A 23,123-nucleotide genomic window follows, 5' to 3' on the forward strand; every position below is an offset into this window, starting at 1 on the left:
TTGATTTAAGGCATAAGAAAATTTCCCTTAAAAAAATCTGTAGAAGGAAAAATACCCAGATTCTACAAATGTCTCAGACTTTGACTTTAAATGGGAGAACAAATTTTTAAAAACACATGGAGCTTTCTAAAAGGTCTTTAACAAGCTACCTTGGGAGCTCAATTCAAAAACAGAAGTTGGTGTACTAAAACATGTTTCAGTACAGCTCCAAAAATCTTGATAAATTTGGAAGGACGAGCCTGGATCAGAAGTTTTATTCCTTGTGTGTCTACATTAGGTGTGCATGCCTTGTCTCAGCTGTCATAATTGTCTCCATGATTTCCTCCTGAGTGGCAGTCATAACCACCCTGGCTTCTGCCACCATAGTCTCTGGACCTTCCATATCCATATCCATCTCCTCCAGGTCGACTGTCACATCTGCCACTCCCATAGTCCGGTCCCCACCACCTCTAGAGTAGCTGTGACCACACCTATGGGCCCCGAAGGCACCCCCTCTGGTTTCTGGGGCTAACCTGCCTGCGTGATCCACCTGGATCTGGTGACCATCCAAAGACTCTCTGTTCATGGCTCTCATGGCATCCGAGGCACGCTCTGCATTGTTGGTGATGAAGCCAAAACTCCAGGATTGCTGAGTCTCCCGGTCCTTGACAATGACCATGTCAGAAATAGGCCCAGAACTGCTGAAGAGGTCTTCCAGAGCCTGCTCATCAGTGTTGAAGTTGAGCCCTCCCATGAAGAGCTTCCCCTCTTCAGAGGACATGGCAGTGAATTCGAGTCCTGGAAATTAAGGAATAAAAGGGCCAAGAAGACAGTTAGCCCAAGGAGCAGAGAGACTGGGGTTTTTTGGTTTGGACTCTCAGGTCTGGCAAAAAATGTTCAGCCAGATTGATTTTTTTGATCAATTTTTTAAAAAATATTTTTTAAAAAATAATGTGCATCTAGGGACATTTTGAAAACCTGTACACAATGTTTATCATGGTTAGGAAGCAATTTCTGAACATAACTATAAGAAATCAAGAACATGATTTCTTAGAAGTGGTTTTTACTCAAGATCATGACCCTGATCATACAGAAGTTTCTTTTAAGTTTCTTTTTAAGTTTCTTAAAAATATTTGTGAATGCCATTTTTTTTTAATACTGGAAGAAAAAATATTCTGTTGTGTCTTATGTAGTATTTAGGATGTCCTTCACGGAGCTGATTAAAATGAAGAAACCTGGAAAAAAATCTGTAGATTGAAAAAAGCACTCCATGTTCCAGTAAAAAAAAAATGATGCAGAGGATGATACCAAAATATCCTTGTTAAGATACTAAATCTCAAAAATAAGCAAAGATGTCCTTAGGCATTCAGACAGGAAAAAAGTAACTTTAAGGGATGAAAACTTTCAGGCCACTTCATAGCAACACTCCATGGCAGAATTCAGTGCAGCCAGGTCCACAATTGTTCTAGAAAAGAAAATATGAGTCAGGATTGTTTCCCCATCAAATTGTCCTTCAAGTATAAAGGCAATATGCAAAAGTTCAGGGAAAATAATACCTGTAAACCCTTTGTTTTTGTAGAATTGTTTTTGTTTACCTATCTAACAACATGTTGGTGAGGTTAACCTGAAGTTACTGATAGTTACTTCATGTGGTGGAAGTTCACTGTCCAATATGGTAGCCACTAGCCACATGTGGCTATGAGTACATGAAACATGGCTAGTATGAAGCATGGTGTGCTATAAGTGTTTCAAAGACTTAGCGCAAAGAAAAGTAAAATATCCCATTAAGATTTTTTATTACATGTTGATTATCTGTTGAAATGATAATATTTTGGATATATTGAGTTCAACTATTATTAAAATTAGCCTTACCTCTTTCTTTTTACTTTTTCAAATGCAGCTACTAGAAAAATCCTACTTGTGGCTTGCCTTGTACTTCTGTTGCACACACTACGGTAAAATTGGGGAAAAGATTTTGCTTCTTGTTTATACTATTCAGTATAGTTGATCTTTTTAAAATAAGCATGATAATTTATATAAAACAATAAATTCATTATTCCAAAATTAACAAAGGGCTATGCTTTCTCTCCCGGAATGTGGAAATGAACAGATGAACAAAGAGCTGTGTTTTCTCTCCTGGGATGTTGAGACAACTAGCTGGGAGGCTCTGGATGGGAGCCAATAATAATAGAATGGAGAACAGATATGCTGGGCCCTTAGGGACCATGTTGTCCAGCCCACTTGTCTTATAGATAGGGAAACTGAGGCCTCAAGGGGGACTTACCAGTCCAAGATCACAGGGACTCAAGCCTGCAGTAGATGAGGCTGGGGACTGGCATTCCAGGTGTTGCAGAAGCACTGACTCGGGGGTTTGCTCAATAGCCCTCAGAACCTCTCCAAGGTGGGTGGCACTGCCTCCAGGTAAGAAGTCCGGTTCCTCTGCGCCTGCACCCCTTGCCTAGGGTGCTTCCTCTTCCAAGTAATGAAAAGCAAGATACTTCCCTCAACCCAAGGGAATAGGGCCCCTTCTCCTTCGGCTGGAGGTATAAGTTCCAGCCTCCCCGCCCCAGCCCAGAACATGCAGCTACTGGCACCATGAAGTTCAGCCACTTCCTTGCCGTCTGCCTCATCCTCTGCCTGGTGGGCATGGCCAGCTCGGAAAAGACCTCAGGTGAGCTGAGGGGTTGGGAAAGAGGATCCCTGAGACCCAGGACCTATCAGGGAGTGAGGGGCTGGCTCCAACAGGCCACCTGGTCACTTCCACCTCAGGAGGAAACCAGGGCCTAGATATGGGAAGGGGCTCACCTATGATCAACCATCTAGTCTGGGAAAGATCTGGGGCCAGACCTACCGGATGTCTATTTGATTTAATTAAATCTTCACCAAATTTTAATTTCTATTAAAAAGTAATTCATATGTTTATTTTAAAAAGACAACATGTAAATTTGTGAAGTTAAAAAGTGGGTCCCTATTTTACACACCCCGACAATCCTGCTCTCCAGAACCCTACTCCCTAGAATTCTTATGAGAGAAAATAAATTTTCATTCTGCTTTAAAAATGAGACCAGGTTCTCAAACTTGGCTGCACATTGGAGTCACCTAGGGACTGGTCCCATATTCGGAGATTCTAATTTAATTTGTCTGGGGTGAAGCCTGAGCATCAGAATTTTTTTCAAGTTCCCCAAGAGATTCTAATACTCCACCCAGATTGAGAATTGCTCCCCTAACAGAAAGCCTTTAATTCCCTTCCTAGAATAGCCTCTTCCTCTTCTAGGTCAGGTTTCTCCCAGTATATCCAGCATGGCCAGGGTCATATCCATTGAGGATTCACAAAATGGTACAGTGGAGCTGAGTTGACCCATGTGCTTATTTGTCTGAGGGATGCTGCCCTTATTAGGGAAAGTGTACAAATCAAAGTGGTGTTTGTTGTACTCCATGAAGAGATACATTGGGATCCTGAGCATCCAAGGCTAATGGTTGAGGGTGTGTGTGTGTGCATACATGTCTGATAAATCACTTGGTGTGATAACCAGAGCCAGATGTGAAAGGAGTTAAAATAACAAATGATTCAGTAAAAGAGGTTAGTGTCTTTATTTGCTGATTATCCATGGATATTAAAGATTGTTTAATGCAAATGCCTTTTTCCTGATTATAAAAAATGATACTTGTTCATTGTCATTCAAATGATACTGAAAAGCATTTTTAGAAAATAAAATCAGTCTAAATTCCACCACCCAGAAATAATTACTCTAAATATATCGGTGAACAACCTTCAAGTCATTATTCTGTGGGTTTATATATATATTTTACATCAGCGAGACCACACTAGATCTCCTATTTTGTAATTCGATTTTTTATTCAATAAAAGTTACAGACCTCTCTCCGTGTTGATGCATACAGATCAACACGAGGCTTTTAATAATTGCATAGTAGCCCCTCAATCCCCTGCTGGTGAACATTTACATTTTTTTCAAATTACAGTTTTTTGCAACTATAAACAAGGCTACAACAAACATCTTGATGTTAGGTTATGAGAGGCTGTAGGAGGCAGAGCTTGGATTTGAAATTAAATCTGGATTTAAACCCCAGGCCCCAACTTATAGGTTTTATGACTTTTGAAAAATTACCAAACCTCTCTGAGCCTCAGTTTCTTCCTCTGTGAAGTGGGGACAGTAATAACCTCTCCATTAGGTTGTTTAAATAATGTGAAGTATGGCAAACACCTAGCAGGGTGCTGGGTGTAGAAGAGGTGCTCGGAAAAAAATACTTGTCAGTTCATAAAAAGGACACATAAACGACAATCCTGTCCTTCCTTACCCCTGCAGCCAAGCTCAACCAAGAGGCTCCCCAGGAGATGTCCCAAACTCTCCCTGCCCTGTGCCAGCTCCCCCCAGTGAGGGGCCCCTGCAAAGGCTATTTCCACCCATACTTCTACAATTCAACGTCCAATGAGTGTGAGCACTTTATCTACGGTGGTTGTCAGGGCAATGCCAACAATTTTGAGACCATAGAGATCTGCTTGTGGGTCTGCAGACCCCCTGGTGAGTAAAGGAAAGATAATGGTGGTGATAGGACGATGGACACGTGAAGGGAGAGAGTGTTGGTGAGGATGGTGGTAGTGATGCAGATGATGATGTTAACATGGGAGCTGGTGATGAGGGGAGTCACGGGAAGGAGGGATGTGTCACCAAGGGGTGGTGGTGATGGTGGTAATGAGGGTGCTGGAGGTGTAGGTAGCAAGGCTGTGATTGGTGGTGGTGGTGTGGAGAGTAAAGATGAAAGTAACATTGGTTATTGTAGTAAGGCCTCTTTAAATATGTGGTAGTGCTGGCAAAGGTGAAGATAACAACGTAACCTGCACGGGGGATGACGGTGTGGATGGAGATGATGATTGGATTGTGGCAGTGACCATGGTGGGAAGTGACAGAGACAAGAAGGCCCCTGGGATGGTAAATGTTGAAGGGGTTGGGTAAGGAGTCCAGCTGGATGGTTCTGGCTCTAGGCCACCAATAGGCCAGCCAAGAAGGGAGCTGACTGTCATCTCTATTACAGAGACCAAGGAAGAGAGCAGCTGAAGATGATGCCTGCACATTTCTAGGCCTTAGCTGAAAACTGGCTCTGCCGCCATTCCTGCACTGAGGCTCTGTTCTGAACCCATCCTGTAACCCTCCTGGACTAGGTCAATAAAGCATTCAAACTTGATGTGGCCTGAAGCCTTCCTACAAGGGCGCTGGACCCATCCTCAAAAATTGCTCACAGCCACCTCAGCTCTCAAGGGCAATAAAACCTGCGTCACCCCCACCGCTACCTCCTTCGGGCCCTCATTGTCCTGTGCCCCCAGAATAAAGATGAGGACAAAGGACACAGTTCCCCTATCACCACGGGGTCCTCATGGAAGCCAGGCTGAATGGAAATTTGGGGACCTTGCATGTCTGTCCCCAGAGCATGCCTGCTGCTCTTTTTCCTCCCAGGGCTCCACTCAGAGCTGGGAGGTTCTTCCCAGAAGAAACCATGCCCTAGAGAAGTGGGTAGAAATTCAGGGAATCTTGATCAGCCAGGGTGGGACTTTCCTCCCCATCCAAGGGGTTCCTATAAAAATGAGGATTTTACATATTTTTTATTTTAGTAAAATATATACAACATAAAATTTATCATTTTAACCATTTCTAAGTGTACAATCAGGGCATTAAATAAATAAATAAAAACATTGTTGTGCTACCGTCACCACCATTCGTCTCCAGAACTTTTTCATCTTGCCAAACTGAAACTTTGTACCCATTAAACACTAACTTCCCATTCCCCCTCCCCCAAGTCCCTGGCCACCCCCCATTCTACTTTCTGTCTCCTATGAGTACGACTACACTAGATACCTCACGTAAGTGGAATCATACGGTATTCGTCCTTTTGTGACTGGTTTATTTCACTTAGCATAATGTCCTCAAGGTTCATCCCTGTTATAGCATGTGTCAGAATCTCCTTCCTTTTTAAGACTGAATAATGTTCTGTTGTTATATAATTTTTTGAATGCCAGATGAGGTCTGCCCTGACCACCATACTCACTTCCCCGAATAATTCTCTCCTCTTGTCCTACATCTAGTCCAACTGCCTCTTCTTGCTGAACGGGAAACTACTGCCCAAGATTAAACAGCAACACTAGATGCCGGAACCTGGGATTCCCAGACTGGACTCCTGTCCTTTGTGGTGTCATTGGTGTCCTTGGTGAGCCCTTCCCATCCCCACACCCTTCAGATGTCATGACATCCCCTCCAGTGAGCCAAGAGCCAATCTAGATCATGTGAAATCATGTCAGGAAGAACATGCTGAGCAGCCTGCCTTGCCCTAGGCTCAAGGTGGGGATCCAAAATTGAATGGAATCTGGACCTTGGGCTTTTTCCAAGGCTTGAAATACTTCAACCAAATGGACATGAGTATAGGTATATTTGAGAGAAAGGGCATGTTTTTCTCTTCATTTCCCTACTCCCTTTCATATTCTTTTTTTTTTTTTTTTGTGAGGAGATCAGCCCTGTGCTAACACCTGCCAATCCTCCTCCTTTTTTTTTTGCTCAGGAAGACTGGCCCTGGGCTAACATCTGTGCCCATCTTCCTCCACTTTCTATGGGACACCGCCATAGCATGGCTTGCCAAGCAGTGTGTCGGTGCGCGCCTGGGATTCGAACCTGCGAACCCCAGGCCGCCGCAGCAGAGCGCACACACTTAACCGCTTGCGCCACCAGGCTGGCCCCTCCCTTTCATATTCTTAACTGTCACCCAGAGATTGAGCTCTGGAAGTTTCAGTGAGGCTAGCCTTTGAAAGGTATTAGAAATAGTTTGTATGCTCTGAAGCTTATACAGTTTTTAAAATATGACTATTAAAAATATTTGTTTTAAAGTAAAAAAATACACACTCACTGAAGAGTTTAATCAGTAGCTCTGATCAGTTCAAGAGATGAGATAAGAAGAACTAAGCCCCTGCTATGTGCCATGTCATAATTAACCATCATTTTCTTCTCTCCCAGAAAAATCAATGAACCCTTCCCTGGATTCACAGGATTACGGCACTTATTCCAATTTACTTTAGGCATGTGTTTATCTATCTCTACCTCTAGGCTATGAGCAGGGCAAGGACCATGTCAAAGGTATCTTGTGCGAAGGACTTAACATATAGTTAGCACTTACCAGCAGGCACTGAGTTAATAATTAGTGAATTAATCCTTGAATGCGTGGTCCATAGTCACGTGACCCAATAGTCAGTCTTGGGGGCTTTGCCTCCAAAATTTATCCCAAACCCAATCAACTTCTCACCACCTGTACCTCTACCACCGCAGTCCCTTCTTCCTGATGACTCTATCGCCTGCTTTCTGACCTCTTACCTCCTACAGTCTATTCTCCACACAGCAGTCCGAGTGACCTTTTAAACATCAAATCAGTTCCTATCAAGGTGCTAGTTTTTCTGTTGGATGGTAGGTTCACGGGAGCTTACTGCACTGAAATACACGCATACATATGGAAATAACACACAAAAAGGGCCACGCGTGGACCAATGATGAGAGTATAATGAATCAAGAATTGTCAACCCATTTGTGCATCAGAAGGCCAAAAAAGTACATAAACAAATAAATAAGTGTAAATCAGATCACGTTACTCCTTAGCTTGCCAGCACATGTAGAATAAAACCTAGTGTCCTCGCCTACAGGGCCCTCCTCCATCTGGCCCCTGCTGATATTCCAAACTCACCCCCACCACCCTTCCTCTCTCTCCCTCAGCTCCAGCTGCCCAGACTCCTCTTGTTTTGCAAACACAAGAAACATGCTCCTGCTGCAGAGTCTTTGTACTTGCTGTTCCCTCTGACTAGAATGCTCTTCCCTATGATTTCATGATCTTCTCCTTTACTTAGTCAGGTCCTTGCTCATTCATCACCTCCTCAGGGGTCTTGATCATCCCTCTCATGTTCACCCTGCTTTACTTGTCTTCAAGGAACAGAGCACTACGTGAAATTACACTATATATTTATTAACAGATCTAGGCTTTTATTGTCTGTCTCCCCTGCTGTACTGTAAGCTGTACCAGGAGGGGAGGGATTTCCTTTCTTCTTCACTGCTGTGCCCTAGTGCCTAAATCAGTGCTTGGCACATAATAGATACTAGATGAATATTTGCTGATGAGTGGATGGATGGATAGATAACAGACAGAAGTGATGGAAAGATGGGTCAGAGCGTGGGTGAATGAATAAAGACATGAAAAAACGAATGAATGAATGACTCTACAAGCTCAGATGAAGATATGATCACTGTAGGAGTGGGAATGGTCAGGAAAGGCTTTGAGGAAGGAGATCTAGCTCGGGGACAGGATCAGCGAGGCCTTAAAGGAGAGCACACAAGCAGAGGCCGGGAAGCTGGAAAAGGCAAGACTGATGGACTATGCCTCTTTCTTCCTATTCCTAGCGCTCCTTGCTCAGGGCAGCAGCTCCGCCTCTCACCCCAGATCTCAACACCTTAGCAACCGTCCCTGTGTCCCTGCGGGTAGAGAGGGCCGAGGCCAGACCATCTCCCCAGATCCTGGTTATCGGGGGTAGGAAAGCGTCGGGTTCTGGGTGCCCTGCTTTGCCCCCACTGAGCCTTCTAAGAGCACCTGGCAGGTGGGCCTCAAAGCTCCCAGGGGCAGCTGTTGCCAAGCCTGCCTGACCTTCAAGCCAGCTCTCCCTCCAAGCCTTCTTTAGAGAAGACGGGCCACTGCCGTGTCCTGCAAGTGTCCTGGTAGGCGTGCAGTGACCGAGTATTGTGGGTTCTGTCCAGCAAACAGAGTAGCAGTTGGTTACAAGGAACTGTCCCAGGTGTTGAGGGAAGATACCAAGGGAGACTCTAGTGCTGCTGGCAGTTCCAGCTCTGAAAGTCTCTTCCATCTACTCACTCGCTGTTCTTTTCCCTGGGGAGCCCTCAGAGGCAAGAAGTTCCCTTTCTCCCCCAGTGCTGTCCCCAGAGCAGCTCCACCAGACAGCCCCAGCTGTGTGAGGAGAGAGCCAGCCTCACCATGCGCTGGGAGCCTGACTGACCCGGCCTTTGGCGCCTCTGGCCCTTTTCCCCAGATGTCACCACCCTGTGCCAACCCTTTTGGAGAAGGCCATGGCCAGGCTTACCCTTGGAGAACCCCCAAATGAGCATAAATGGAAATGCCCAGACCCTGAGTGCAGGACTAAGGGAAGACTGTACCAGTATGACACAGCAAGAATTTCAAGGCTCAGAACCCAGATATTCACATGACCTGGCTCACTTAGCAGCAAAACTGCTACATGATATTCATACATTCATTCATTCATTCATTCAGCAATTATTGGAACGCAGACTACATGCCAGGCACTCTTCCAGACACTGCAGCTACAAAAGACAAAAATCCTGGCCCTACAGAGCTTAAGAATTAGTAAACAAGATAAGTAAGACACACAGTTATGTTAGCGGTGGTAAGAGCTATAGAGGAAAACGAAATGGGACAGGAGTGAGCTTGTAGCTGGGGGAGCAATTTAAAGTAGGGGTGGCCAGGAAGACCTCATCGATAACTTGATAGTGGAGGTGGTGAAAAGGAGTTGGACTCTGGATTGACTTTGAAGGTAGAGCAGACAGATTTGTTAATGGGTGTGAAAGAGAAGAATCAAGAACGACTCCAAGGTTTTTGGCCCGGGCTACTGGAAAGATGACAGGCGCCATTGACAGAGATGAGCCGACTATGGATGCGCATGTTTGGGGTGGGGGTGGAGAATATCAGAAGCTCAGTTTTGGAGATATTAAATTGGAGATGCCTTTAGGCATTGAGTAGAGATGGCACGTAGGAAGTTGAGTAAATGAATCTGAAATTCAGGGAGGTCTAGACTAGATACGTGGGTGTTGTCAGCGCACAGATTACCTATGACATGGTACTGGAGGTTGGAAGTTGTTTCTAGGTACTGACATGGCTGGGGGTATAAAAGGGACAGCCAGGCCACAACTCTGCTCTTCCGACTTGGCAGACATCCGGCTCCATGCAGTCTGCCGAGACCACCCAGCTTCAGATATCTACCCCTACCCCAACCCCGAATCCTTGTCTCACTTACACCCTGTTTATTCACTGCTTTGGACATAAACTCAAGTAAAATCATCTTGACCAAGTTGCTTTTGCCCGTGATCTAGACTAGCTCATCACCTCCCTTCCAACGCACACACAGATGCACACACATCACTTATATGTTCTCAGAGGCAACCTGAACAGCCCCATCTCTCGGCTGTACAGACCTCACCGGTATCCTGTGTTCAAGGCTGCTGCACTCACACTCGTGGGGTTTCTAGAGTACCACTTGTCCTCCCCATCCCTACCCCAGACCCCAGATCCCAAGCCAGAAGAGCCCATAACCATTCATACATCTACATTTGCTGATTGAGCACCTACAGCATGTCCTGAGCTGGGTCAGGTCCAGAAGGGAGACAGCCCCTGTGCCTCCAGGAACCTCAGTCTGATGGAAGTTAAAGGACAATAACAGCCGGGGTGATGAGTTTGTATAGGTAAATCCAGGGAGCTGTGGGAGCAGAAGGGAGGGGCACCGACAGCAGCCTGGTATATCAGGGAAGACTTCCTGGGGGAAACAACATCTCATCCGGTTTTGTAAGTAAGAGTGAACCAGGCAGGTGATATGTGTCAATGTGTGGCTGTGGAACAGGGCATTTTGAGCCAAACCAATTGATGGGAGAACTGGGAGGGGCGTGGGGTGGGCCATCAACTTATATGGCTGATGCCAAGTGTGCCAGAGGAAGAGATAGAAGATGGGGGCAGGGGGAGGCATCCACCTAAAGACCAGTTTAACAGGAATCCAGGGTTATATAACCAGCAGGGGAGGTGGGCAGGGGCAGGCTTCCATCCAATGGGCCTGGCTTCACAGCCTTGGGTGGTCTAAGGATCACCCAGAATGCAAGCTCCTGAGGAGCCTCATAAAACTTCGAAGGCTGGGCTTCACCCAGACCAACGGGATTCATAGGCTCTTGACCCCAGGAATCTGCAGTATTTTCACAAGAGCCCCAAACGAGTCTGATGCACAATCCTGTCAGAACACCATGACACGGAGCTCTTCTGCCTCTCTGGCTCTGCCCTTGGTGATAGGGGACTGGTTCTCAGGGTCCCTGAAAGGCAGGAGATAATTCATTTTCATGGTCATGGATTATGCTTACATAAACACTTCCAAACCCAGGGAGTTCCGGGATTACAGTCAGATGACAGAGGGTGGTGGGGGAGGGGGAAGAAGGAGATGAGGGGAAGGAATTTCTGGCAGGGGTGGGAAGAGCTAGGGAAGTTTTGTTTGTTTGGGTTTTTTTGGGGGGGTTGTGTAGGAGGTCCTGTTCAGGCACCCACCAAACAAGCTCTCGTCCCCAGCTCTTTCCAGGCCTCAAGGACAGGAGGCAAAGAACCAAGGAAGCAACCACTTTTTATTCCACAACCAGTAACTTGCATCTACCACACAGTGATACAAATTCTTCAGCACACTCTGTTATCTAGGCCAGTGTCGTCCAATAGAACTTTCTGCAATGATGGAAATGTTTGTCTGCACTGTCCAGTATAATAGCCACTAGTCACTTTTGGTTACTGAGCACTTGAACTGTGGCTGGTTCAGCTGAGGAAATGAATTTTTAATTTAAATTAATTTAAATTCAAATGCCACATTTGGCTCATGGCTACTGCACTGGACAGCGCAGCTCTAGGCCCTGACCTAGTCCAGGGGCAGTTTGGTTCAAAAGCCTACTCTGGGGAGAGCAAGCGGTAGAAAGAGCCCTTGGGGTCACCATCACCCCTCCCCAGAGAGAAAGAGCCGCCCCAGCTGTGAAGAGGGCGAGCCTCAGAGCGGGGGGACGCCGCGGGCGCGCCGGATAAGGTTAGCCAGCCGCTTCGCCAAGCCGCCAGTGCTGGGCTCCTCGACGTGGAAGGTTCGGGTGAGGAGGTTGTAGAAGGAGCCGTAGCACACAGCCACCACCGTGCACGTGAGGCAGATGACATTGTAGGGCATGCTGAAGTCCGGCGTCGGCAGGTTCACTAGCAGCGGCTCCGTGTAGAGCCGCACGAAGTAGCTGGAGCTATCGGAGCCCGGGAACCTGGGGCAGGAAGGAGTGGTCAGGCGGACCTGCTGCTGGCCCCCCTCACCCTCACCCCCACTCTTGGGCTGCGTGGGCCAAGGCTCCGCGGTAAGGGTTTGCAAAGTTTTCTTAGCCTCACAACCTTTTCAACAGAAGACATCTCCTATGAAAGCCTACCACATAAACCTGTCAAAAGGAGAGCTGCCTTGTGTTGAGGGAAAGGAAAGGCACCCTGCTCTCACGTGGCTGCCTCTTCCTTAGCCTTCTGGTCTCAGCCTAAAGGCCATCTCCTCAAAGAAGCCTTCCTGGATAAGCTACTGGATTACTCCCAGCACCCCTCCCGACTGCACTGCGCTCTACAACAGAATCTCCCCTCTAGACTAGGAGTGTTAGCAGGGCAGAGACAAGTCTGTTTTGTGCCTCTTGCACACCTGGTGCTCTCTGAAGTACTGGCATTTGATAATGCTCAATTAAATTTGATAATGGCTCAATTAAATATCTGTTAAGAGAACCAATGGGTAAATGCAGGTTATAAGTACAGCCCTTCTCATCTATTCATTCTTCTAGAAGCACTTTCGAATCCTTTTATAAAGTACAAATATTATAGACCACTAGGATTTTTATTAGGATTGAGTTAAATCTACACATTACTTTGGAAGAGGCAACCCCAACCCACCCTGCAGGAACCTGGCCACCCGTGTTAATGCCCGAAGCAGAGAGCTGAGTCACACTTACAGGGTGTTGAAGAGGGGGCTCTCTTCCCAGTCCACGGGTTTGGATGCCACCATGCTGGGCACGAGGGCACTGAGGACAGACGGGCTGCAGAGAAGCAGACATTCTGGGAGCTGTGTTCCTCACTGGCTCCCCCACCAAGGGAAAGCGGCAGGGAAGGTGGGTCAGGAGGGCGGGGAGCAGCATGTGGGGATGGAGCTTACCTGACATAGAAGCCGTGGTTGGGGTCCGGGGTGTACTCGGTCCACTTGAGCAGCGCCCGCTCAAACTGGATGGAGACCTTGGTGACCGAGTTGGCAGGCAGCTGAATCAGCATCTCTAGGAGGTGGGGCTGCAGCCGGTCCTGGGCAGGCTGGTAGTGGATGTAACCTAGAGACAGGCAAGGGTCACCCACACCTCCTTCCTGGGGTCAGACTACCTGCACCTCTTGTCCCTTCCTATTGAGGCCTTGGGGCCTGGATCTAGGCACCCGGAAGGAGGGCTCTGGATCACAGAAGCCAGGCAGGCTCAGGGAAGGGAGCAGGATCTCAGAAAAGATGTTTCCAGGGCAGCTGTCCCAGAAGGTCCTCAACCTAATCAATCTTCACATCACTAAAACTGGGGCATCAGACAGCAGACGCCTGATGTAACACAGCAAAGAGTTCACAGAGCCACCTGGGAAGTGTTCTGGCCAAAAATATGAGACCTGAATCCAATCAAGTCTCTAAATCTAACCAGCAATACACAAGAAATACAGGGGATGGAGGAACATGTTAAACACAGGCATAAGAACAAATCCAGCATGTAGAACATTCTATACAAATAACCCAGTTTCTCCAACAGATAGATTTAAAAAAAAAGAAAAAAAGAATGGGAACTGTTACAGATTAAAAGCGACTTAAGAGTACCACACCAATATACGATGTTAATAATAGGGGAAACTATGCGTGCAGGGGTGGGGGTGGTGTCTATGAGAACTCTGTACCTTCTGCTCAATTTTTCTGTAAACCTAAAACTGCCCTAAAGAATAAAGTCTATTAATTAAAAAAAGAGAGAGAGAAACTTAAGAGCACACCAAGTAAATGCAATGTGAGGACCTTGTTTAGATCCCAATTCAAACAAACCAACTATTAAAAGTATTTTTAAGATCATTGGAGGGAAGAGGAATCATAATGATAGGTTACATTGTTTTCAAGTCCTTTATCTGTTACAGATATAAACTGACGTATTTAAAGATGAATCGATATGATATCTAGGAGTTAAGATACTCCAGCAGAAAAATAAACAAACCCAAAACATAAATAAGGGGAGAGAGGAAACAAAAATGATAGGGAGCTGGAAACTGTTGAAACCGGGTGATGGGTACGTGGGAGTTTATTATATTATTCCATTGGGGTATGTGCTTGAAATTTTCCAGAGCAAAAGTTAAAAAAAAAAAACAGAAAAACCTACAAAACACATAAGTAGGATGGTTGAAGTAGAGATTTTGAAGGTGGTACAAATAGTGGTACTGAAAAGAAGTGAAACTATTAACCAGAGGCTTGAAAACATGGGAAACAAGAGAGGTGTTTAAAGAAGATTTTAAGTCTGGCTCTTTGGGATGTGCTAAGCATCCTCCTAGAAATCTCTTTCTGTGTTATGAGTCTCCCTCCACTCCAGAGAAACATAAGTGCTTCAGTGCTGTACCTGCACCTGACAGAAATCACTCAGCAAATATGAACTCCTCTTTAGAAAAATAATAGAAAATAAAGAGAAATTGTAAAAACTATACCTTTTTACCCCTCCCAAGGAAGCAAACCCATCTACTCCAGCTCTGTTACCTTGTTTCCAATACTCTGCTTTTCTTGCTAACGCTTTCTCTAACTGAAAGAGTCTATGAATCACCACAAAGACGGTGCCCAGGGTGCCGAGAAGAAGGATAAAGTAAGCGAAAAAGACAAGGAAACTACTGCCCACATAAAGTCCTCTGAAAAATCACCAGGCCTACAGGTTTTCAGTTTTTTTTTTTTTGAGGAAGATTAGCCCTGAGCTAACATCTGTTGAGAATCCTCCTCTTTTTTTTTTTTTGCTGAGGAAGACTGGTCCTGGGCTAACACCCATGCCATCTTTCTCTACATTATATGGGATGCACCACAGTGTGGTGGCTTTGGTGGTGCATGGGTCCTCGCCCAGGATCCAAACTCGTGAACCCTGGGCCACCGAAGCAGAGTGCTCGAACTTAACTGCTACGCCACCAGGGCAGCCCCTGGGTTTTCACTATTTGTGCTTTATAAATTACTTCCAGATCTGGGATGGTGAGGCTACCCCTTGCCATTTCTCAAAGCATTCCTAACTCATTATGCCTGTGTACTTTTCCGAGGAACTTCAGAAATTACCCTGAGAACTGAGGGTCTGGGGGACCTGGAAGGAGAGCAAGCTGGGGCGGGGAGGGGTGGGGCCTGGTTCGGGCTCCGCTCTCACTTGGCTTGTTTTCCTTGCCCTTGGACGTGATGGTGAGGGTGTGCACATACAGCCGCAGGTACCAGGGCACAGTGTCCAGCAGCAGCACGGGGAAGGCCCGGTAGGGGTGCGTGTTGTAGAGCAGGGTACTCAGCTCCCCATTCTGTAGCCCATAGCCGCTCACATATCGCTGGGCGTGCAGGAAGGGCACTGGCGGGGCCTCTGCACAGAGAAAAGTCAAAAGTCAACATTACAGCTCCTGAAAGAAAGGGTCACTCTCCACCCCCACGCCCCAGGCCACAGACCCTCAGAGCCAGGAAGGGGATGGGGAAAAGCTTTGCCATCACAAATGGGAAACTTGCATTCTGAAATCACCCATCTTCCCCAGCCCACCAGTGATAACAGAATTACTATTATTTACTAAATACTGACGAGTGCCGAGCCCTATGCCCCTTCCAACCCAAACCAGGCACTCTCGTGACATTCTGCACTTTTCCTTGGTAACACTGAACACAACTGCAATTAATTCATTGTTTGATGCCCGCCTCAACTAGTAGACATTATGTTTCTTGAATGCAGGGTATCGTTTATCTTTAAAAAATATTTGTTGATTAAATGAATGCTTGAACAACCTCCGTGTTTTACATCAATTATCTCATCCAATCTGCTAGGTACTACTGTCCCCATCTTCCAGATGAGGCAATAACATTAGGAACCTGCCCAAGGTCACAGAACTTGGAAGAGGTGGAGTTAGAACCAGATCATCTGACTCTAGAGAGCTGGGTCTAAACACAAGCCTCTTATCTCGTGGTGAAGAGGGCGGACTGGGAGTCTTCCCCAAGAGATGGAACTGTGCAGCCCGTTGTGCCCCTGGCAGCCCATCCCCCGCCCACCATTCTCTGGGGGTCTCTTCCACTTGAGCTGGAGGTTGAGGTTGCGGGAGTTGTTGATCACGGCCGTGTCAAACAAGTCATAGACGGCATAGGTCTTCCGGGTGCCCAGGATGACGTCCTGGTATGTGGTGGGGGGGGGCGGGTTCACCTCCAACGTCTCATTTGCCTGGAGAGACAAGGGCAGGGCTGAGAAGTGAGCAGAGGGGCAGGCTGGGCTTCAGGAGAGGGGCAATGTGTGTGGCTGGAGACCATGGTACCTGGTTGTAGTTGGTGATGTCCACATAGACTCGGCTCTCTGAAGCCAGGGGACAGGGCTCTGTGAGGGTCCGGGAGAACATCCGGAAGAGGGACCAGTCTGAGGAGCAGAGAGCATGTATGAGCAGGAGCTGGGGCCAGGCCTGGTCCACACAGATAGGCGGGGCTGGCAATGGGTGGGTGGAGATGAGCTGCCAAGGTAGCTTACCTTTCTTCCCCTGCCCTGTGACGAAGGCATCAAACACAACGGAAAGGGTCTGCCTCAGCTCCCAGGAGATGCTGGTACAGCGTGCATTCTACCACAAGGCCAGATGGCAGCAGTGAGGACATATCACTCCCCCAAGCACGCAGCCTCAAGGACTCCTACCTGGACTCAATCCCTTGTCTAATACGCATCTTTCCATCCATCAAATTGCTACCATTCATTACTGACCACCTGATTCCATGCCACAGCTTTCTGGGCACCAGATAACTAACACCAACAACTGTAGCAACTAATACTGCTATTATTCTCACTTGACAGATGAGGAAACCAGGCTCAGGGAAATAAAATGTCGCTCAAGGTCATGCCAGCTGGTGAGTGACGAAGCTAGCAGCTGCACCTGCACAGCTATTGCTCTTAACCACTATGCTCCATGACAAAGATTTATTGAATGCTTGCCAGGCAACCACTCAGTTTCCTTGGTATGTGGCCAGTAACCTGAAAAATCAGCATCACATCTACCACTTCCTACCGGCTCAGTCCTCTGCAGACACTGGGCTACGTGCTTTACCTGCACCTCCTCTCAGAGCCCCTGGGTGGCACCCACCCCCGTTCCCCATGACTTACTCTGCAAATAGGGCGGATATGCACTGCCTGGGAGTGGTAGCTAGTGTGGAACAAGCGATCAGCCTTCAGCAGCACAGAGAGGCCTGCCTGGATGAGGTGGGGAGAGATAAAAGGTCAGTGCCCTGCACTGTGGGGCACAGGGCTGAGGTTATCTGTAAACACCATGGCTGTCAGGCAGTGAAGGGCCATATGCCAGCTCTGTCCACTCTGGGGCTCCCACCCCATTCAGACCATTCTGGCCTCACCTTGGAACTACAGGGCAAGAGCTTCTTCCATGGGGTAAGGTTCTCAGTGCAGACAACCTCCCGCGGCAGCACAGCATAGCGCAGGAAATAGTGATCAGTGCCTGAAGGAGACAGAGTTTGTCTGGGATGGGCCTTGGGGCCCCATTCCTCCAGACCCACACTCTAGAGCTGGGGTGACCCTCTCCTCCTCCCCATACAACTCTAACACCACCATCTCTAACCATCCCAGCTGGGGTGGGACCCCCTTCTCCCCTTGGGAGAAGGCAACGCAGAGACAGCATGGTCTCAGGAAGCCTTCGTCTGGGGCCTGCACACTTTGTAATGTGGCCCAGCTGAAGAAGGAGAAAGCTGAGGGGAAAGGAGGCAAAGGTTTGGGCAAGAGGTAACAGGAAGAAGGAAAGGGCCGCAGGGGCTATCTCACCATTGGCCAGCCCCAGGGGTTTGAAGGAGGCAGTGGGAGTGACCGTGTTGGTAGAATCGATGAAGTTGAGAGAGGCACAGAAGATCCCTGAGAGGACGTTACTGAGCTCCTTCCAAGATTTATCCACACTGGATGGAGACACAAACCCACTCACTGTCCCGGGGCTGCCTCTGCTCCCTCCCGCGAAGCCTGCAGTTGGCTGCCAAACCATTAGTCCGGCCAGTTGATGGAGCTAGCTAGCTGGGCAGCATCACTGCCCTGCTCTTCCTGGGCCTCACTCACTCAGCCCCTTCTTCCTCCCTCCCCTCCGGACATCCCTGCCTCTCCACAGGTCTTTGCTCAGGTGATTCCTCCTCCTGCCTAGGAATGCCCCGCTCCTCTCTGCCCACCTTCAGGGGGGCTCCCTCCTCCAAGGAGCCTTTCCTGCCCTCCTCAACCACAGCCTCCTCCTGTGCTGCTGCACTTCTGACCACCCGAGCCTCTCACTGGGGCCCTCCTGTGAAATGGCTACGTGGCAGCAGCACGTTGTCCTAAGCATCTTTCCTCCTCACCTAGGCTGTGAGCAACCTGAAGACAGGGAGCAAGTCTGCGTCACCCACGTACATCCCACAACACTATGTAAAGCGCCCCACACCTCAGAGGCTGAGATCAGCTCACCGATCCGCCCTGAGGTGCCCTCAGCTGGGCAAAACTTCATACTTCCCTGTGAAAACCCTGGGCGTGAAGGTAAGTCCCGATTCCACCCTCCAAATAGGAGGTCTTACTCTATAAAGGCTCATTGCACAGCGAAAAACAACCATTCTGGAACCCCGAAAAACCACCAAATTAGGTATTTTTTTTCTTAGAAAAATATAGAAACGGATTTGCTTTCTACGTTAATAGTAGAAAGCATGAAACTAGAATTCTAAACATCAGCTCCATATTACAGACAATTACGAGCCGAGAGAAGACAGCGACAGCAGAGCAGATGGGGAAAAAGGCCAGGACAGTTCAGGCAAGAGAGACAGCCTCGGCAGGTTTGGGGGTCACTGCTGCTCCTCATTGGACATCCCCTTAGTGCTGTTCTGAGTTTTTCGATAATCCTCTGTTCAGAGCCTCTCAACTGCTCCAATCCTTAAGCCTCAAACAAAGATTGCAAACTTGAAGCCTGAAAGCTCTATCCAAACCATAACCATGTTTCATTTGGTGTACACAACATAGACCCACATAGCATGTCTTAAATTTTTTAATTAGTTGCTGATATTTAAATTTGCCAATTGTCTCATTAAAATCCAGATTTCTGGTATCTCTTGAAAAATGAGAGTATCCAACGACAGTTGGCCTCTATTCCTATATGGTAACAATCCACAGGGGCTGAGTGGCAGCTGTCCTCTCAAGCTCTCTAACGTGCCACAGTCCCCACTGTTCCCTATTACTGCCCTACATTTTTTTTTTTTTTTTGTGAGGAAGATCAGCCCTGAGCTAACATCCACGCCCATCTTCCTCTACTTTATACGGGACGCCGCCACAGCATGGCTTGACAAGCGGTGCATTAGTGCGCACCCGGGATCTGAACCTGTGAACCCTCGGGCCGCCAAAGCAGAGCACGCGCACTTAACCGCAACTCCACGGGCCAGCCCCACCTAAAATTTTTTTTATTATGTTTGTGCTACTGATTTCTCATAGTGGGATTAAGAGAATATTGTGGTACAACAGCAGTACCTAGACCTGCCCCTCTCCCCCAAAAAAGCAATTCCTCTATTACGGAGATCTGGCATCTTGTAGGCCAATGCTAGCCCATAGATATTCTGTTTGGATATTCTGAATACTCCATGGTATTCTTTTTTTTTTTTTTTTGTGAGGAAGATCAGCCCTGAGCTAACATCCATGCCAATCCTCCTCTTTTTGCTGAGGAAGACTGGCCCTGGGCTAACATCCGTGCCTACCTTCCTCCACCTTATATGGAATGCCGCCACAGCATGGCCGGACAAGCAATGTGTCACTGCGCGCCCGGGATCCGAACCCGGGCTGCCAGCAGCGGAGCACACGCACTTAATCATTACACCACGGGGCTGGCCCTATGGTATTCTTTATTAGTATTATTATTATTTTATGTGAATGAATGTCTTTTAAAAGGCTAACCAGTTTGCCACAGTTTTCTACTGCCTTACATCCAAGTAAGCTTCAATTATGTGTTATCTGCCTCTGTAGAGACATGCATGTGCTACCTTAGGTCTGGAAGTATTAGGGAAAGGAAGTATATTCAGCAAAGTAAAGAACGCTACTCAGTGGTAACATTTCTTCAATGCCAGCTTTACCCCCATGGAATTGCTGCCTGCTGGAACTGCTGTCCCCAAGGGCGGTGACAAGATGACAACACCTGCCTCTGCCACATTCCCTCCACAGCCTGCAACAAGCCTCAAGGCGGGCACTCACCCAGTGACAGTGTCTTGGAACCAGACCCAGAGCTCTGCACCTGAGGGAGCCTGCAGGAAGGGGGGCCCCCAGTACCGAGTCCTCCAGAAGCCTTGAGTGAATGACAGATGCAGCTCCCGTAGAGAATACTTGGAGATCAACTGCCCCAAGGCTTTGGGGAACAGCCTATAATGAGACGCTGAAGAAAGGGGAGCAGGTGAGTGATGATCCTGGAGGGTTCCCAAGCACCCCAAAGAATCAGTATACCCTGGGTTCTGGGGTCAGAGAGATATAAATTCCAGACAAGACTCTGTCACTTCTTAGCAACGTGATCATATGCCTTTACCTCCCTAGATCTCCAATTTCTTCCCAGTAATCGTTCACAGAACTTAGCACTGTGCCTAGCACCCAGGATAAATGGTAACCGCCAAGAGCATCAGCATCAGTGATGTCGACAGAGGGCTCTAACTAAAGGTTCAGAGCGGCAGCCTGGAGCTGCGAAAAGAGCACTGAAAGAGGAGTCAGGAAGAGTCACTGGCCCCCTCCGGGCCTTAGTTTCACCAACGCTACAATGGGGTTCTTCAATAACTATCCCATCTTTCCTCCAAGGACCCACTTCGTCGGGCCCCAAGCCCAGGGGCCAGAACCCCACCCAGGGCCCAGGCCCCGCCCCCAAGGCCTGCCTCCACTCCACTCCCAGCAGGTGCCACAGCTATCTTTCTCCAGTCAGTCTCCCCTCTCACCTTCCCGCTGCAGCTCCGAATCCCAGCGCGTGCGGAACTGGAATGTGGCGGCTACGTCCCCAGAAGGCAGCGGGGTGATGACGAGCTCCTCCCGCAGGCTGTCGCGTGGGGGATCTACACGGCCCCAGCCCCCCGGCCCCAGGAGCAGGAACACAACCAGACCGAGCGACATCGCCCCCGCCATGCCTGCGGCAGCTTCCGCCTCCCAACGAAGCCCGCCCCCACGAGAGGGCGGCCTCCAATGGGAAGAGCGTATGAGAAGTGACTTCCGGTGCCGTCCCGGAAACCGGGGTGCAGTTACCAGAGCGACGGCCTGGCTAGGCTCTTAAGGGCTGGTAGGTCTGAGTCGCCGCTGACTGGGCACGGAGGGCGGTGGGCGTCTGGCGCTGCTGTGGGTTGCATTGAGGACCACTCCCCCCCTACTTTGAGGTAGTCCCACCCACAATAAAGTGCTTAATCATACCGAGCGCCGCCACTGCCATTGTGGCATGTGATAGTTGAGGAAACGGAGACTGAAAAAGGTTAATGACTTTTGCAACGTCACGAGGCGGATCTTCTGCCTTCCTCAGCTTCTAGTGTCTCCGTTTGCTCGGTCCTAAGCCTAGCCAGCTCCTCTGGTGGCAGAGCTTTCCTGCAAAACCCCTCAATAACTCGCCCTTTTATTATGAAAAATTTCAAACATACAGCAAAGTTGAAAGAATGAACACCTGTTTCCGCAGCACCTAGATTCCACCATAAACATTTGACTATACTTGCCTTATCACACATCAATCTATAAATCCCTCAATTCATCTTATGTTTTAATGCATTTCGAAGTAAATTGCAGACATAGGTACACTTTCTCCTAAATATTTCAGCATGCGTATCATTAACTAGAGTTCAATATTTACATTTTTCTTTTGGTGTAAAATTTACATACAAAGAAATGCACAAATCTGAAGTGCACATTCACTGAGTCTAACAAAACATACACCTGTGTCACCCAAACTCCTATCAAGATATGGAACATTCCTAAAACCCCAGAAAATTGGCTAATGCCCTTTCCCAGTCAATCCCTGTCCCCTCTACCTGCTTCCAGAGGCAACCACTGTTCTGATTTTTCTTCACAAAATAGATTAGTCTGTTCCAGAGCTTCATATAAATGAAATCATCATATAGTATGTATCCTTTTTGTGCAAGGCGTCTTTCACAGGAAGAATGTTTTTGAGAATCATCATGTTCTTGCATGTATCAGCAGTTTGTTTCTTCTCATTGCTGTGTAGTATTACATTGTATGAATATACCATAGTTTAACCATTCTCCTTTGATGGACACCTGAGCTCTTTTAAGTTTTTAGTTATTATGAACTAGGCTGCTGTACAAGTTACTTTGTAGACACATGTTTATCATTGCCCTTGGGTAAATATTTAGGAGTGGTCAAAGAGTAGGTGTATGTTTAATTTTATAAGAAACTGCCAGACCTTCTCCAAAATGTATCATTGTATACTTGCACCAACAATGTATGAGAGTTTTGGTTGCTCCACATCCTGGTCAACATTTGTTTTTAATTTTTTGGACTTTTTAGTTTTAGCCATGTGAGTGTGTATGTAGTGGCATCTCATTGTGGTTTTAATTTGCATTTCCCTGGTACCTAATGATGTCGAGCATCTTTTCATGTGCTTATTGGCCATCCACATATTTTCTTTTGTGAAGGGCCTGTGAAAATGTTTTTTGCACCCTCCCCCTTTTATACTGGCTTGTTTGCCTTTTTATTATTGAGTTGTAGGAGTTCCAGTGTTAAACTCCTGCTTTGGTTTTTCCAGTTGCCCTATGGGGAACACATTCATGAAGGATTTTGCATACTGTCTCTTGATAAAATCACAACCATACTTCTAGGAAGAGCCAAATTTAGTGTCAGGCAGGTCTGCCAAGATATGTCACAACCAACCAGAGAGGAAGTGTCAAAAAGATGTCTTTCTCTCATTATGACCTCATTCTACTTACACCAGTGTTTCTGTCCCACTAGACATGGAAAAGAAGGAAGGCCATGAGTTTAGATGTCAGATATGCGTTCAAATCCCCACAGCAACCTTTAATCCATATGAGCATGAGCAACCTGAGTGTTCCTTTTCCTCCTCCGTAAAATGGATAA

The 23,123-nt window shown here is 47.5% G+C and overlaps 2 protein-coding genes and 1 pseudogene across 2 annotated transcripts; 1 reads left to right on the forward strand and 2 right to left on the reverse strand.

Moving 5' to 3' along the window:
- Positions 1-293: 293 nt before the first annotated feature.
- LOC131418115 (RNA-binding protein 3-like) lies at positions 294-793 on the reverse strand (annotated as a pseudogene).
- A 1,781-nt stretch (positions 794-2,574) lies between these two features.
- On the forward strand, positions 2,575-4,528 carry LOC131418789 (colostrum trypsin inhibitor-like). The gene is made up of 2 exons (XM_058563421.1): positions 2,575-2,650; positions 4,305-4,528. Exons 1-2 carry the CDS (start codon positions 2,575-2,577, stop codon positions 4,526-4,528), a joined length of 300 nt encoding a protein of 99 aa, XP_058419404.1.
- Positions 4,529-11,400: 6,872 nt separating this feature from the next.
- On the reverse strand, positions 11,401-21,193 carry PIGT (phosphatidylinositol glycan anchor biosynthesis class T). Its single transcript, XM_058562610.1, has 12 exons — positions 20,993-21,193; positions 20,271-20,448; positions 17,856-17,983; positions 17,435-17,535; positions 17,190-17,276; positions 16,569-16,656; positions 16,363-16,460; positions 16,106-16,271; positions 15,234-15,434; positions 12,998-13,163; positions 12,798-12,881; positions 11,401-12,080 (listed from the first exon to the last, which is right to left on the reverse strand). The coding sequence occupies exons 1-12, from the start codon at positions 21,174-21,176 to the stop codon at positions 11,828-11,830; spliced, it is 1,734 nt and encodes a 577-aa protein (XP_058418593.1). The 5' UTR covers positions 21,177-21,193; the 3' UTR covers positions 11,401-11,827.
- Positions 21,194-23,123: the final 1,930 nt, after the last annotated feature.

This window comes from Diceros bicornis, chromosome 19 (assembly GCF_020826845.1).
Source record: "Diceros bicornis minor isolate mBicDic1 chromosome 19, mDicBic1.mat.cur, whole genome shotgun sequence".
Taxonomy (NCBI): Eukaryota; Metazoa; Chordata; class Mammalia; order Perissodactyla; family Rhinocerotidae; genus Diceros; species Diceros bicornis.

Coding starts and splice junctions, on each gene's coding strand:
- LOC131418789 (XM_058563421.1), top strand. CDS start 2,575: ATGAAGTTCAGCCACTTCCTTGCCGTCTGCCTCATCCTCTGCCTGGTG. Junction 2,651..4,304: donor CAGCTCGGAAAAGACCTCAG/GTGAGCTGAGGG, acceptor TTACCCCTGCAG/CCAAGCTCAACCAAGAGGCT.
- PIGT (XM_058562610.1), bottom strand. CDS start 21,176: ATGGCGGGGGCGATGTCGCTCGGTCTGGTTGTGTTCCTGCTCCTGGGG. Junction 16,272..16,362: donor ACATCACCAACTACAACCAG/GTACCATGGTCT, acceptor TTGTCTCTCCAG/GCAAATGAGACGTTGGAGGT. Junction 15,435..16,105: donor GAAGAGACCCCCAGAGAATG/GTGGGCGGGGGA, acceptor TTCTCTGTGCAG/AGGCCCCGCCAGTGCCCTTC.